The sequence below is a fragment of the Lepidochelys kempii genome, chromosome 17, assembly GCF_965140285.1.
Source record: "Lepidochelys kempii isolate rLepKem1 chromosome 17, rLepKem1.hap1, whole genome shotgun sequence".
NCBI classification, from domain to species: domain Eukaryota; kingdom Metazoa; phylum Chordata; order Testudines; family Cheloniidae; genus Lepidochelys; species Lepidochelys kempii.
The window spans coordinates 20,211,229-20,226,794 of record NC_136396.1 but is presented as its reverse complement, the minus strand read 5'-3'; the positions used below and the strand labels follow the sequence as shown (position 1 = coordinate 20,226,794).

The 15,566-nt window shown below is 48.8% G+C and overlaps 1 protein-coding gene across 8 annotated transcripts in view; it reads left to right on the top strand.

The window, feature by feature from the left end:
• AP2B1 (adaptor related protein complex 2 subunit beta 1) overlaps nt 1-15,566 on the top strand; it is a 98,759-nt gene that overhangs the window by 65,977 nt on the left and 17,216 nt on the right. For 7 of the 8 annotated variants that reach the window (XM_073315538.2, XM_073315537.2, XM_073315532.2 and 4 more), the window contains one exon: nt 2,140-2,269. In XM_073315538.2, the coding sequence (XP_073171639.1) occupies nt 2,140-2,269 (130 nt within the window). Of the gene's footprint in view, nt 1-2,139; nt 2,270-2,808; nt 15,562-15,566 lie in introns of those variants that run through there. The other variant, XM_073315541.2, reaches the window with a different exon arrangement.

Below are 15,566 nucleotides of genomic sequence, written 5' to 3'. Positions count from 1 at the left end.
GTCTACGCTGGTGGTGGCATGTAGGGTACACGTAGCTACACACTGCAATGAAAAGCAGGCTGCATCCCCACTGCGATGTGTAACTACCTTTCAGGCTCCGGCTGTGGGGAGCTGCCAGAGCCATTCCCTCCTGACGGAGATATTCCGCCAGAGACTTTACCTGCTGCCTGGGCCTCCCACTGTATAAAGCCCTGTTTAAACGCACTTTGGTATTACACTCCCCTGGAAGATGTTCAGACATAGGTAGTGTGTACTTCGTGAGGCACAGTGGACCAGCATGTACTGCTTTTGCAGCAGATCGACTTGTATTCCTTAAATTAGATGTGGATTCTCTGGCCAGTCCAAACAATTCCGCTTCCTTATTGGTCCAGTGCAGCTGGAAATTGGTTTTGGCGGTCTCCCCTCCTATCTCAGCTGACTCCCTGTGCCTTTGGAAATGCCACACTCAGCCCTGCCCAGCCCCGGCCTCCTAAAGTTCCCCTCCTCCCCCAGTCACTGACCTTCAGATTTTGGGTGATGCGGATATGTCTGTCTGGACTCTGGAACACTATGTAATCTGAAGCTTGGGACGAAGATGGTCAGCAGAGAGGCAGCCAGACTAGTAGGATCGACTGTATGGGCAGAGATTCAAGAACAGTTCTACAGGACAGCATGGCCACAGAGGGGGCAGCCAGGTTAATAGGTTCCATGCAAGAAGCGTCTGGTCAGGAAGACTGTGGTGGGTGCCAGTGAGGGGAATGAGCTTTCTCCCCTGCCTGCTCTTGCTGCTGTTTTTTCTTCCCGTTTCCTCCTTGTTCCCAGCTATCTCAATGGCCCTTTCCGTGTCAGTATACATCGTGTGGCCTGTTCCCCTGCCGTTGAGCCATAGCAGTGATACAAGGCCTGTGAGCAGGAAGATTCCCTTTCCGCACACACAGTACCACAGCATTTATTGGGTGCTTGTCATCCCTTCAACAAGCATGTGTCAGCCAATGTAAAGAGAACACCGAGCATTTCTAGTGCACCCATCACCATGGTCTCTTCCCCACCTGGCCGGGAAATGCAGCCCACCTTCCGCTCAAAGGAAGGCCCAAGAGAAGATCACCAAGGCTTGTTACATACTCTGAAGGTCAGATAGACGGGGAAAGCAAAGTTAGGATAGAAGGTCCCTTACTGAGAATATCCTGCCTCCAGCTCCCTGGAGTTCAAATTCAAGGAGCATTTGCCTCGATGCCCCAGCTGATCTGAGCTGCTGAGACGAGTACATAAGGAGAGACATGGTCACTAATATAACCAGTCTCAATCCAAGCTAACATCTTGAATTGCACTTGCAAACAAGCCATTGCAGAGTATGGAGGTGAAACGTGTACCTTATAAACCCTGACACTAAGTAGGACACGCGGGGTTAAAATGTGTCTGAGCCGGAGTGGGATGAGTGAGTGTAAATCCCATCTGCTTTGGCCGGGTGCTTCCCCAGTTAGAGTATAAAGTAAAGCAGAGAACCAGCACCCATCCAAAACCAGCCGTCTGGCAGTGCTGAGAACTGCCTCGCTTTATAGCGGTCCTGGTTCAAACTGCTGATTCCTCTTTGGTTAGATGTTTCATGGATGTTCTCTGCCTGCCCTGTACTAGTTCTTGCATCTCTGACCTTTGCTCCTAGCTTTGACACAGGGTCCACAGCTGCCTGTCTGCCTACATCTCTGGTGAAAGTGAAGTGTGTTTGTCCCAGGGCGTGAACCTTCCTTCCAGTCCTTCTGAATTCATGTCCTAGTGAGCTGCTCCTTGCAGGGCAGGCTGCTGCTCAGCAATTAGACTGGCCCCATGGGAGAGAGAATGGAAATGTCGCCAGAAGATAATCTCTTGGCTAGGGTGGGCCCATTTTCAGGGAGACCAACGAGATTCAAGTCCATGTGCATTGTCCTATTTCAAGCAACCACCTTGATGCCAATTGTCACCTATTTCCCTCTCCCCTAAATCACAGTGGGGCACATCTCAGGAAAGGCAGTAAGCTAAGCCAGCCCACGCTAAAATGGAGAGCGGAGAGAACCTTTGGGACATCAGTCCCTGACCCCCTTCCCTTTAAAATAAGTGACTACGTCGCATATAGGGCTTTCGGAAATACAGCGCTGTGTGAACACCCTCTGGCTTTCTCTCGCCCAGCTTTGGAGTCATCCCCAGCACTCCTCTGGCCATTCATACTCCGCTGATGCCAAACCAAAGCATTGATGTCTCCCTTCCCCTCAACACCTTGGGACCTGTCATGAAAATGGAGCCTCTCAACAACCTCCAGGTAAGGAGCGTCTGATGTTACATTGGGGGCTCACAGCTCAGTTGTCTTCCTCCTGCTTCTATTGGAGGTCACCTCTGTTTGGGGGCTCCTCCACCTAGGAATCCGGAAGTTCACTGAAATGCTGAGCAATGGCTTCTCAGGGGCGGGCAGTGTGGCCTTCTGGCCAGCAATCTGTTGGAAATGGTGGGGAGGGGGGTTTGTAGCACTTAGGGGTGATCTAGGTCCCCTCTCATCCTGAAAGATCCTGAAGTACTTTGCAAACCTCAACTGACACGCAGTGCAGCCACCTCTTGGGTGGAACATGGCCAAGAGCGTACAGCAAGGCTGCATGGTGTAGGACAGGAGGCGAAGATGATTTCCTTGGTTAAACTGTACGGAGGAGGCAGAATGTAGTTACCAGAGCCGGGCTTTGCCCTGGGAACTGGGCTAGTCACTTTCAAGGCTTGTATTTAACACCTTCTCCAAAGGCTGTGTGCTCTTCTGATTATATGGAGTTAAAACGTGCTCCTCTTTGATATTTTAATACCCCTCCCTCCCAGCACCTTTACGGCAGGAAAACATAACCCTTTTAACCTCAGATCCAAGGCACACTGCTTCAGAACATCTGCCCTCTGTCACGTCTGGTGTGGCCTCTGCAAAGTGGCGGCTTGTGGCGGATGATGTACACGGGAGCTCCTGAACAAAACTGGGGAAGTCGGCCAGTGAAGCAAGGAAGTTCTGCAGAGCCCAGATGCCACGCGGTGTTACTGTACAGTACTGAAAAGCCATGTGCACTAGGCAGTCGTGCAAGGCTATGCAGATTATCCGATGAATGAGGGAGGCTGGGTTTGCTATCTTTCCCCCTCCGAAAGGGGGATACCCATCTTGTTTAATCTCCCCCAAGGAGTGACTCCCTTGTGTTGTATCTGTTCGTATTGGCAGTAAATAAGCTAGCTCTCTTGGAGCTGCGTGAATAGAGCAGATTCAGATGTGCTCCAGACATCGTGCATATGGAGCTAGTTGAGAGGGTAGGGTGGGGATTTGCCAAGAGCCAGGCTCTAAAGGAGAGGCAGAGCCACGAACATCTGGAGATGATGGCTTAACATGAAAGAATAAAGGAACCCGCAGGAAAGATGGCTGCTGCTGAAGTGATGAAATATTTATCTCGCACTGCTAGTTTTTAAGTGGTGCTTCCTCATTGGTACTTTCTCTGCCCCGAAGAGCTACGGTCCAGGAAACAGAGGGTATGGGGTTGTTAATGTTAAATTAATGAAGCTGTTTTGTATAGTTTCTTTCTCAGGCCCTTACTTCTCAGTGTAATACAGGGGTTGGTAAAGCAATTCTCCCTCCAGGGGGCCTCACAGCGTCCCTTAGTGCAGCTTGGGGTCAGATATTTCAGTGGAGATTCTGGGGTCTTGGCACTGCTAGGTTTATCTATGTTGCATTCATGTCACCTGTCAGGCAGATGCAGCTGTCAAACAGAATGGAGTTTTGCCCCGTTGCCAGAGTCTGCAGTAGCTCCATGTTTCCTGGAAGCTGGCTGGTTCGTGGTTCCCCAATGCATCTCCTGGGTAGAGACTTCTCGTATCCAGTAGATGCAAATAATCAGCTTCACAGCACATATATCTGTGACTTGATCTGGGGCTGGGGGAGATTGGGATGAAGTGGGTCTGAATATATGTATCCCATTGGTTTGGTCTCCATTTGCATCAGGGACCCAGACAGAGTGGAGCACTTCCCATGTAGAGAGAGTTCTTACTCCCTCCAGGGTTTAAAAAAAAATGCAATGATTAAATTGTAACTTTCATCTGCCTGAACAACAGTTTCCTTCTCTTGACTGTTCCGCTCCGTGGCTTATTAATGATTTATTAATAAGCCTTTGGGCAAACCGCAAGAAAATAGCTCCACAGCTTAGTTCCTGAGGCTCCGAATTGGCATCACATCGAGAGTGATGCAATAGTTGCTTCTGGATGAGTGGAGCAGAGATGAACAGGTCCCTTACCCCACAGCCCCTCGGCAAAGTCACAGGAGTGTCTGGATGAGCCGCACGTGATCGCTCCCATGCGGGGGCCTTTTCTGCTTAGAGAGAAGGAGGCGGGGCAGGGGGGTTACTAATGCCCTTGGAATCCATTCCACAGAGGGAGTAGTGCAGCATTTTGCACCCTGGTGTCGGAGACCCATACACAGATTCCCCAGGGCCAGGAATAGCTAGGCATGTCAAGGTGGTGATTACATCCGTTTGGTTCAGCTGTTATAAACACTAACTCATGGGGACAGAATGAGCGAGTCCTAGACCTTCCAGATATGGCTGTGGACATGAAGGGGTGTCCCATAAACCACAAACATACATGGAAGCCACTGCTTCCATTGATCAGAAAGGAGATGAAATAGTTGGGTTACCATGAAACCTCCAAAGACATCAGAATGCAGTTTGTTTCTAGCAGAAAATGCTACAGGAATAAAGCAGAGAGGAAACATATGTGGAAACCTCCATCTGCCTTATTTGGAAATAAGCAGAGCATTCATTAGTGCCAGATCTGCTTGCTCGTTGACTAGCTACCTCATTGCCACACAAGTTGGCTGCCCTTTTACAATCAGGGAAGCTGCCATATGGAGTAATAGTATCTCTCTCAGCTGAGAGTTGACTCACGCTGGTAACAGAAGCCAAGTTAAAAAGTACTGTTGTTACTCTCCAGACGGCAGTGGATTTGATGGAGATCTGTCATTGTGCTGACAGCACCCAGCTCTGGAATGGCATTCTTTGTGTTTTCCCCCAGAAACAGTGACTTTTAAAACATCCTACAGAAATCACTTGGATGGTTGCCTTACTGAGAGAGCAATTTATAGCAAAATATAGACACGTTTGTATTTCTCTACACCTGTTTTCATTGAAGAAAGAAAACTCTCAGTAAGTTGAGTGCGACATTGCATGTGATTTTCTGTGCATGGAAGTGTTAGGAGCCCCGTGTACAGGATTTGTTTGAACTTTAAGGCCCTTAATTTCATTTTTTTATTCTCCGTTTTTGTTGCAGTAACAGAAAAATAAGTCCTCAGGCAACCAAACTCATCTCTAAATTTCCATGGCATGTGAACTAAAAACTTCAAACGCTAGTGGTTCATTCTGCAGGCAACAATTTCAGAAGTAATGAGTTTGTCCTGTTCATATTGTAATTTTATTAGAATGTCGTCTTTGCTATGTGCAGTTTAATTTTTACCTCTTTCCTAATCAGCAAAAGTGATCAAAACACTTAACACATTATCAAAAAGCAACACATTAGAGAAGGGAGAACTAAATGTTAAGAGATCTAGTTACGCAAGATGCAGTCAGGGTCCACACATGGCATTAACAGCCTTCCAGACTGTGTTTACCAGTAGTCCTGCCGTGTATGAAAAAGGATAGCACCTTCCTTCCCACCTCACCTCCAACCTAATATTGAAAATGGTTGTATTCTGCTGATGGGAACAGGCAGCCAAGTTCATCAGCCATTGTGGCAAAGTTTGATTGACCCTTAAAGGATGAAGCCAGATGTAAATGCAGAAGCATCTTGGCCCTGTAGACTTAAACAGACTCCAAACCCCACTGTGGTACATTGTATTTATATCCCTGTTACATTCCCCCAAAAGAGAGCTGCTATTGAAATGAGCCTGTTAAAGAGTATCTGTTGCTAAATGAGATCTTCATGACTTAGTTCTCGTTTTGTTAATTTCCATCCGTGCTGGTTGCTTAGGAACATTTTCAAATTACTTGGCCTTTCATAGGCCACCTGGCATTTGGCTTGGTCTCACCACCACACAGCGCTGGCTAAATCCAGTGCTATTTGCTAGGCTCTTCTAACAGTGCCCAAAGGTGCCAGGGCTGAGCTGGCCTTCAGAGGCACTGGGTTGACAGCAGTCCAATGATATGCAGACTTGTCGGCTTCTATTTTTCTTTCCCCACCTTGGAGCAAGGTGTTCTGTAGTGGTTCTGCAGTGAGAGCCTGCGGTGGTTAAAAAAAGTAAATCCATTAATCCTCTCCAGACCAGAGCCAGATTTGGAACAAAAAAAGCCATGCTGGAATACCTTGCCGGGAACTGTCCTGTACCAAAGCGAAGGCCCAGTCCTAATACACCCCCCTTAGAGGGTAGTTCAGAAATCCCCTCGATGTTGTAACTTCTGCATTATGCTGAGCAGCTGTGGGAGGAATTGCAAGTGTTGCAGTATCCTGCCCCGATATACGGGATACTTTGTGAGGGTTTTTTTATGTTCAAGACAACTGCAGCTGCTGAACCATGAAATGAGTAAACACTTCTAAAATTCAGTGCCTTCTGTCACTTGAAAATGATGAGCTGTGTGTGGGCTGTGCTCACTTACCATCTGACCCAGAATTCTGGGCCAGCTAAAACCACGTATAGTCCAGAGCCTAGCTGCACTACAAAATCCACCATCTTGTGGCCCCGCTGTGTTAAATCCTGGGTTGTCTTTTTACTCGTGTGGACAGAATAAAACGTTCTAACCATGTTGGGGAGCCAAGTCTTAACTCTGGTCGAAATCTAGACTGAGCGTTTCTGTCCACATGGGCAAGAATAAGCTATGTTATAACGCTGTTTAGTCCACTGAGGGTGTTTAACAGCGAAGAACCTATTTACCATTGGCTGCATAGTAGTGCTTGGGAATGTTTAAACTAGTTTCCCATCAGAGTTGCACCCAAATCTCATTTTACTGAGCTTTGCATCCATGTTTGGCCTGGATTTATTGTTCCAAAGGAGCACTTAATCTCTGCTGGAGGGGTAACCTGAAGTAGAGCTTTAGCTCATACATTGCTGTCCATTCTGGATTTCCACGCTGAATACAACCACGTTTGCCGGTTGTTCTACATAGTTCTGCCCAGCACTGTAAAACTTGCTTCCTTTTAAAACTTGCAATCCTGGTTGTGGCTGGCAAAATTGGCTCCAATATAGACAGGGCTTTAAGGCTGCGTCTGTACTAGTAATTTCCCCAACATTTTCCTTCTCAACCCGCAGCCTGCTCAGCTGTGTGCTAAAGGCTACAGGCTCCCAGCTACCGCCCAGCCCCATGTGGCAGGGCTCGGGGTCTGGGTCCTGGCTCCCCCCTGTGGCGGGGCTCAGGGTCTGGGCAGGGTCTGGGCAGCAGGACGGCAAGGTCCTGGCAGGGTCTGGGGGTAGGGTCCTGGCTGCTCCCCACGCCCCGCGGGATCCAGGCAGCCAGCTGCTGCCTGGCCCCCCACAGCAGGGTCTGGGGTCAGGGTCACTGCCCCACGCCCAGTTGTCCACTCCTGGCCTCACTCTGTGGAGGGGTCTCTGGGCGGAGGGTGCTGAGCACAGGGGTTGGGGGGATGGACACTGTGGTTCTCAACCTGCGGCCCAGCTAGCACTTTGGGAAATAGGTTTAAACCACTGGTCTAGACGATGCAGAGGTAGTGATGATGGTGGCCAGTCTAGCCTGGCAATCCCATAATGCTGTAGTAGGGGAGAGTTTCAGAAAACTGACTTGCTACTACACAGACCTAGAATCATAGAAGGTTAGAGTTGGAAGAAACCTCAGGAGGTCATCTAGTCCACCCCAGCTCAGCTGTGTGCTAAAGGCTACGGGCTCCCAGCTGCCCTGCCGCATGGCAGGCTCCTGGCTGCCACCCTGGAGATTTGCAGCTCTCTATCCCAACAGTAACTGCCTGCACTGGATGATTTAATAAGAAACAAGCTAGAATGAATCACAAAGAGCCTTAATGTACCTACTTGTGCCTGGAGCATTGGGGTTCTCTTGGGATTTTAACGTTCTACATCAACCATGGATGTGTTCCATTCCTTGGCGTTACCTTCTATCAATCACCAGGGCTTGTTCAGCGCAGCTGGTGAACTAGCAGCCGAGCGCACGACTTCAATATTTCAAAATGCCCTTAAAATTCTTCTGACTTGGCTGGCTCACATTTGTAGCGATTGTGTTTGCCAATTGCTGCATTTCTTCATGGATAGTGATACTGCAAAGCACTGTGAAATCTAGAACAACTTCCAGTTGTTTCCTCCAAACTGCGTTTGAAGAGTGTAGTGAAACCTCCTGTTCAAGGGTCAAGAGAACGTGCAGTTCTCTTCTTGGAAGAAGGCTAACCTTCTCGGTAAGCCACTGGAGATCAGGAGACCTGGGTTTAGTTCCCAGCACTCCCTGAACAACTATGGGCTAATCACTTTGGGGATACTTTCCTGCCTCATGGGGATGTTGAAGATAATTTCATTAACGTGTGAGGGGATCCGGTGCTGTGATGAAGGGGACCATACAAGTACATGAAGAGAGGAGGTGACGTGGGAAGGCACTGCGTGCTTTCATAAGCAAGGAAACCGTTTTAGCCTCAGCAAACCGATTCAGTTCTGGGAGGAGAGACGGAAAAAACAAATCTCTCTTCTAAGTGACGAATTGACCGAGTGTTGAGCATGTGTTAGGTTAGTTCCATGGTGCCGGGGGGGCAGGTTTGGGGAGTCGTTAACCCTTCTCAGAGGGTTGGAGGAGACATTAAGACTCCCTCCTGAAAAGACATACATGAAGGTAGAGGTCCTGACAAGCACATGGTGGAGGTTCCAGGCAGGGCTCTGTGATCTTGTCACGTCTCACAAGCCAAGCAGGGCTGGACCTGGTTGGAGCTTGGCAGAAAAATCTAGGGAAACCCAGACACTACAGAAAGGGGTGATGACGATCCCCTAGGGGCTGACCCAGTTCCTCAGTACGTTAGGAGGCATTGTGCTGCTGGAGGGGAGTGTTCTCTGGATCAGCCTTAGTCTTGTATCAAAAATATTGACTGCTTGTGGCACTTTTTGCAAGAGTTGTGTTAGCTCCTCTTTTGGTCAAACTGCAGTTGACCCCAGTGGTTTCATCTGGGTACTGTATTGTGCTCTTCCTGCCCTAAACCGTTGTCTGATGCTGTGTGCTGTTAAACAGCTGTCATGTTCCACCCCAGAGCTGGCTGTATTTTGGTGGCAGGTTAAACTGTCTATGTATCTGAAAAGGAAGGATCTTCGTGGGAGAAAACTGGCAGGGCCCGTCAGTAAAGATGTGCTGCTAATGCTACTTAGCTGGATCCTTTTTTGAAGCCCTTTGTTTAGGTGGGTACCGTTCCCCACTGTTTGATAGAAGGGAAACTGAGGCACAGAGGTGGGGATTTGCTCATGGTCACAGTGGGGAGCCAGTGGTAGTTGGGAATAGAACTCAAATTCTCCCAATACCTCCCACAGATCCATGTATCATTTTAACCACAATCCGGTATAATCTCCAGCACTGGTGAGTCAAGCAAGTAAACAGTGCTCCCTCTTGCACTTCATTACCCTTTTTTACCTTCAGACCCAGGTCAAAACCAGACCCTGCTGCTGAGCATCGGCTTTATTTCATGCCTTGAAGAGAGAGGTGCTTAATCCAGTTTTGTTGCCTGGGCCTTTCTAGCTCGCTAAGGCGAGAGCCATATCCCAGTGAGGTGGGGAAGAAATCACCCCTGAAAGCATCTGTTCTGGGTAGTTAACACCCAGAGCACAGACTGGAGTCTGCAGCAGGTTCCCTCAGTTTGCCAGACCTGTCCTCACTGGCATGAGATGCAGCACATTTGATACAATAAAATGTGCTTGGAAGTTACCATCGAGCCAGACGCACATGAGAGCCTCTCCTTCCTTCCACGGATTTACTGTTCCCTGACCATTGACGCAAACAGCATTTCAGGACATGACAGCTGCAGCCAAGGGCATGGCATCCAGCCTGGATGCTCCAGGCACTCCAGTCTGCTGTCTGAGCTCAGGATTTGTGCTTCTAGGTAGAGCACGCAGCGATCAGCGGCTGTCAAATGCTGTAGGATCCTGTGAACCAAACCCATCAAATAACACGAGGGGAAGTAGAGAGCATTCATGTGAGGTTTCTGGCTGCAGACATGGTCATGGAAATAAACCGTGGCCTTGTGCTGGCAGAGGTGATGTAAAAGAGAGTCCTCGCCTTGATAACACCATGGCTGTAAGGTGCTCTGATGCAACCTCTGGGTATATCTACGCTGCAAGGGGGAGCGTGCTTTCCAGCATGGGTAGACAGACCCATGCGACCACGTATCTATCTGCTTAGGCTGGGAAGCACAGTCCCAGCTGCAGGGAAGATGTATCCTACAACGTAGGTGCACAGTCCTTAATTCAGCCTTGGTACTCCCAGGGTGTGTGCTTTACTGAGTACACAGCATTACAGGGCATGGCGAGTGCTTCCACTCCCATCTTTAGAGCTTCGTTTTAGTCCTAATATAGTTTGGGTTTGATTTTGTTTTTTAAGCATTGCACACCCACGATGTCTAAGAAATTAGCGTTACACACCCTAGAACAGCAGCTGCCAGCCGTCAGCGTTCTGATGTCCTCCTGCAGCGAAAGAGTTCAGACACAGCAAAGCAAGCGACTATGAATCCTAACAGTTTGTTTCTACAACGGATGCTCTCTCAGGCGATGGCTCGAGGCGCCAAAGGGGCGCAACTGAACAAGCTCTGAGCAGTTGGGTGCCTGGCGCAGATTTTGCCCAGGTGAGACCTTTTCAATGTTAGAGCAGCATCACAGGAAAGTCTGTCTGAACAAATGAAACCTGTCCCCTTTGTTTTTGCAAAAGACTTTGAATTCTGCCAAACAAGAGACTATAAAGAGAAAAGAGGGTGTCCCCCCCTCCCCCCCTTCAAACCAGGTTGCAAATGGAAAGCCAGCTTCAACCAGGGTGTACCAGGCAGTCTCCCTCTCAGAAGAGCTTGAGGCTGAAAGCGCTGGTACATTCTTAATTACACACTACAGGCAGGCAAACGTCTGTGAAGGGTGAGCCCTATTTGCATCCACAAGCTCCTGTGGAATGTTTGTCTGGATGAGAGGGGTTATTGAAGATGAATGGAAATTCCTTCTGAGTGTGTCAAGCAAAGTGCTGTTATACAAGGCTACAGGGAGGCAGCTGAATGGAGCAGGTTGTGAAGAATTTTTTGAGGTCGTTTGGGGAACTTCCTGTCAGCAGCGACTAGCCCACAGTCATCCTTGCTTGTAAAAGCACCATACCTGTCAGGGGAAAACTTAGATAAAAGAGGAGTTAAGAGAACCTTTCGGAACAGAAGAAAGAATTCTCCTGGCCCAGACCCAGAATAGCCTTCAAGTTTTCTTGGAAGAGCTTGTAATAGTGTGTGTGACTGTATGTATCAGAAGCTGCCCTGCTGAGCATGGACAGCAGTACGGGAGCAATGACAGGTACGTGGGCTGTGGTCTCTGGCCCGCAGAGCCTTGTTTTTAATAACCTCCCTCCTTTGTAGATAGCCCTGCTGTCTGCAGCAAGCTGTGGCTAACCCCTGTAGCTTTGCATGGTTTGCACAACAGACACAGGAGTGCATCAGATGCATCTAGAGTGGGAACCAGAGATCAGAAATCCCCAGGCACTCTTGAGACCTGCTCCCAGGCCAAAGGTTTGCAGTGTTCTTGCAGTGCACAGCCGCATGGGGAAGCTGTTCCCTTTGTGAGTAAATGTCCTACTTGAGAAAGGTGCTGGGGTAACATCTCCAGAAATGTAAAGTTCTCGCTCCATGGAATCGGTACAGCACAAACCCTTCCCCACTCCCAATGTGTTCCTCTTCTGGCTAGCCTCTCTCTCGGGGATCAGAGAGGAGAGCAATCTTTTCCTGGGCCTCCCTCTGGTTTCTGGGCTGTGGACACTTGCCCGCTAGGCACTGTACTGAGACTGTCAGCCTCCTCTCTCGCAAACTGCCATCAGAAGGCTCCAAACCAGCTGGCTGAAGCTCAGGCAAAGTGACCTAGCACTCATGAGACTCCACATCACTGCTCCAGTCTCTTGAGCCACCCATAGCCTCAGCGAGGGAAAAGGGGGTGGGAGGGTGAGAGAGAGAGAGAGATTTTTATTGGCTTTCATGGGTCCAGGCTCTAACAGATGTTCTCTTGAAGCCCTGCCGTACAGAAAGAAGTGCCTGGTGATATGTAAAATAAACCTTGTAAAATAAACCAGGACTTATCGTGTCACAACTGGGAGCTTGAGCACTAGCAGGATTACCCCCTCTCTCACGTCAGCGCTGCTCCCGGTTTGCAAAGGCTGCTTGTGAAGGCTGATTGCAGAGGTTTTCATTAGAGATGCTGAATGGTTTTGCAAGTGATGTCATCAGTGAACCCTGTGATGCAATTTGCTAGAGAGGACGCTGGGCTGCTTGCTGTGTGGTGTCAGGAGGAAACGGTGCTCCAGTACCCTGTGCCAATCAGAATCGTCGGGCTCAGCAGAGTGCAGCGAGCACGGCGGGCTCAGCGTGCTTCGGCGGAGTTGAGAGGGAGGCCAACAAATACCTTTTTATAGCACTTTTGTAACTGCAGAAGCAAGATCAGTATATTAATTTGGTGTGTTCCTCTAGATCTGTGCCTGGAGGGAAAGGAAGCTCTTTCCCCGGCCCCTGTTGTAAACTGCTGCTGTTGTATAGCAGCGACAGTTAGCTACAGAAACTAATGAACCTCTGTTGCTGTAGAATAAACACTGCCGTTATTCATAGAAATCAGAGCTAGGAGAGAGAGAGTCCACCTCCCTGCCATGCAGCATTGCTCACTACAGTACGTCTTACTAGTGCAGAGTCCAGACCAATTTAAAATGCCCCGAGCATTGGAGCGGCCCCATTCCTCAGGCGATTAACATGCCACTTAATAGATTTCACTGTCGTTTTCCCAGACATTTAGCCAAACTTTTTCCAGCTTCAGTTCAATCCCATTACTTCCTAGTTTATATCCAGTGTTACCCCCATCTCCCTCCTGGCTGACTACACTCTTCCTGTATTTCTAGACACCTCTCTTTCTCCCCCCGCACTCACCCATCCCCCGGATCGTTTAGCCAAACCTCACACGTTTCGCTTGGATAAGTCGTTCCTTCCAGTCTCCCAGTTAGTTTGTTTAGATCTCTCTAAAGTGATGGCAAGAACTGAATATAATCTTCCATCTGCCTCTCAACCTTCAAGCCTGCCAGCATGTGATGTCAGCAATCGGTGTATGACAACAGACCATAATGTGGAGCTATTTGTATTTATTGGGCATTTACAAGGTGTAATGGTTTTAACTAAGCCCTGCTTTTAAAAGATCTTTTCTCACTGTGTGAATTAAATATACACACTTTTGCAACAACAACAACAAAAGACATGGAAAAAACAAGTTCTTTCAGATGCAAATCTCCTGCTTTTCTCTGCTTTCTGGGGACCCTCCCAAGTGCGCCAAAAGAATTTTCAGTTGTTCAGAACGCTGACCTTATTTCCTTGCATGTATTCCAAACCAGCTGATTGGTATGTTCAGATTTCCCATCACCCCCTCCTCTCCTTTATCAACAGCTATTTCTACTGGGATTAGCTTTATTTCTAAATAGGTCCTACAGACTACATGGACATTTTATTCTGCAGACAAAACATGGAGGTCTTTAATTTTGAATCTGTGGATTAATCTGGTTCACCACTGTCTATGAATCCTCTGACTGGTCACCTAACTGAAATACAAACACAGTGGGTGAACCAGATTAACCCATAGGTTAATCTGGTTTCCCCAGGATCTTCAGGGAGTGAGGTGATGAAATGAGATATAGCTCATGAAAGCTTATGCTTAATAAATTTGTTAGTCTCTAAGGTGCCACAAGTCCTCCTTTTCAATTCCTGTTGACATTCAAGGGTCTTTACATATCCCAGCCACAGCCCATAACGAGATGGTAAGCATTTTCCAGTCAATACTGTCTATCCAATGCCTGGGTTAGGATTCACATATGCCAACGAACTGCGGATATCCGCTAAACTCTGTTCCAGCGACATTGTGTGGTGTGGGCAGAGAGTGGGAGAGGGAGAAATAAAAGGCCGGAGCCACACTCATGACCTCAGTTATGACCATATGTTTTCAGGCCCTCTGGTTTGCCCTTACTATTGCCATAAGCCTCATCAAGGCGAAAACTCAAGTGAGGTCACTCTTCTGGTGAGCAAAAAGCAGTCAGTCCTATGCAGACTGGTTTCTTGGTAGTGCTAAGAGGCAATCGTGTGCCTCTCTTCAGCTGTGCGAATTTAAGGGGGTGTTATCGATTAAACTTTTCACCCATTGATTGCCCTCCCCCAGTTGCTATAAAGCAGATCCTGTTCCTTTGAGCCCAGTGCACAGCTGTTGACTCAGTCAGCTACCACCATAGTGACATTTACAGCTTTCCCCAGGGTAAAGCCACTAAACACCAAGGAATTCAGGCACTGTTGCAAAAGTGTGTTAAATGTCCCCCTTACCCTGGAGTAAACTGTACTATTGGTCTTCTCTGTGTGCGTGTGAAACACAGGAGGTGTCAAGGGTTAAAAGGAGAGGAAGTGGTAGATGGGGGTAGTGAGGTGAGAGCGGGGGATCTGGGTTGTATTCCTGTTTCCGGCACTTACGTGCTGTGTGACCTCAGGCAAGTCACTTAGCCGTTGGACTTCAGTGTCCCCATTTGAAAAATGCAGCCTTGTGAGGCACACCGAGGTAATCTGACGAGCGTGGCAATATACGTGCTAAGCAGCATTAGCGAGGTGTTGCTGAGACACGTCCAAGTGCAGTGCAAAAGGGAGCGTCCAGAGTTAGTGGCCGTCCGAGTATGAACCAGCAAATGGAGCCTGTGCCCAAACTCCACCTACATGCTGCAACAAAGAAATCACATTCAATGCAGGAGAAAGGGAGAGGGGACATAGGAGACCGGCTTCAGGCTATGGAGTATTCAGAGCGTGGCTAGACTGAGAAAAGAGAAACCAAGGAATCTGTGTGGAGGGGAGAGGAGGACAGGGAGATGGAAAGGGGAGTGTGAGCCTAGCTAGTGGGAGGCCGGCTGAGATTGTAGAACACGCAGGTTGGGTGCGGAAAGGGCTAGGTTGCAAATAGGAGGGAGGGGACATGAATAGAAGGTTAAAAAGCCCATCTGCGGACTGGGGCGTGAAATGACAGAGTGCCTGCATGCAGCCAGAATAGATTAGTGGGGGGGGGGGGGCAGGAGTGATGGGAAATGAGGGCGGAATAAGAAATTAGCATGAGGCCACTAGCTGTGAGCCCACAGCGGCTGGCACAGTGAAGAGCCCATGGGAGGGGAGTGAAAATTGATGAAGGAGCAGGCTGGGGGCACTCCTTGTCAGTACCTGCTGAGAGACATTCTTCCAGGCTCAGCAGCGTCCCCACATACCCCAGTGTGCACAGCTGGCCTTCACCTCCAGGCAGGGCCGTTAAAGATCACCACCCCTAGAAACGCACGAATTCCCGAGGACAATGTCCCTGTCCATCCCCAGCATGCTACAGAAAATGCCCTAATTCTCCTGTTTCGTTTCCTGCC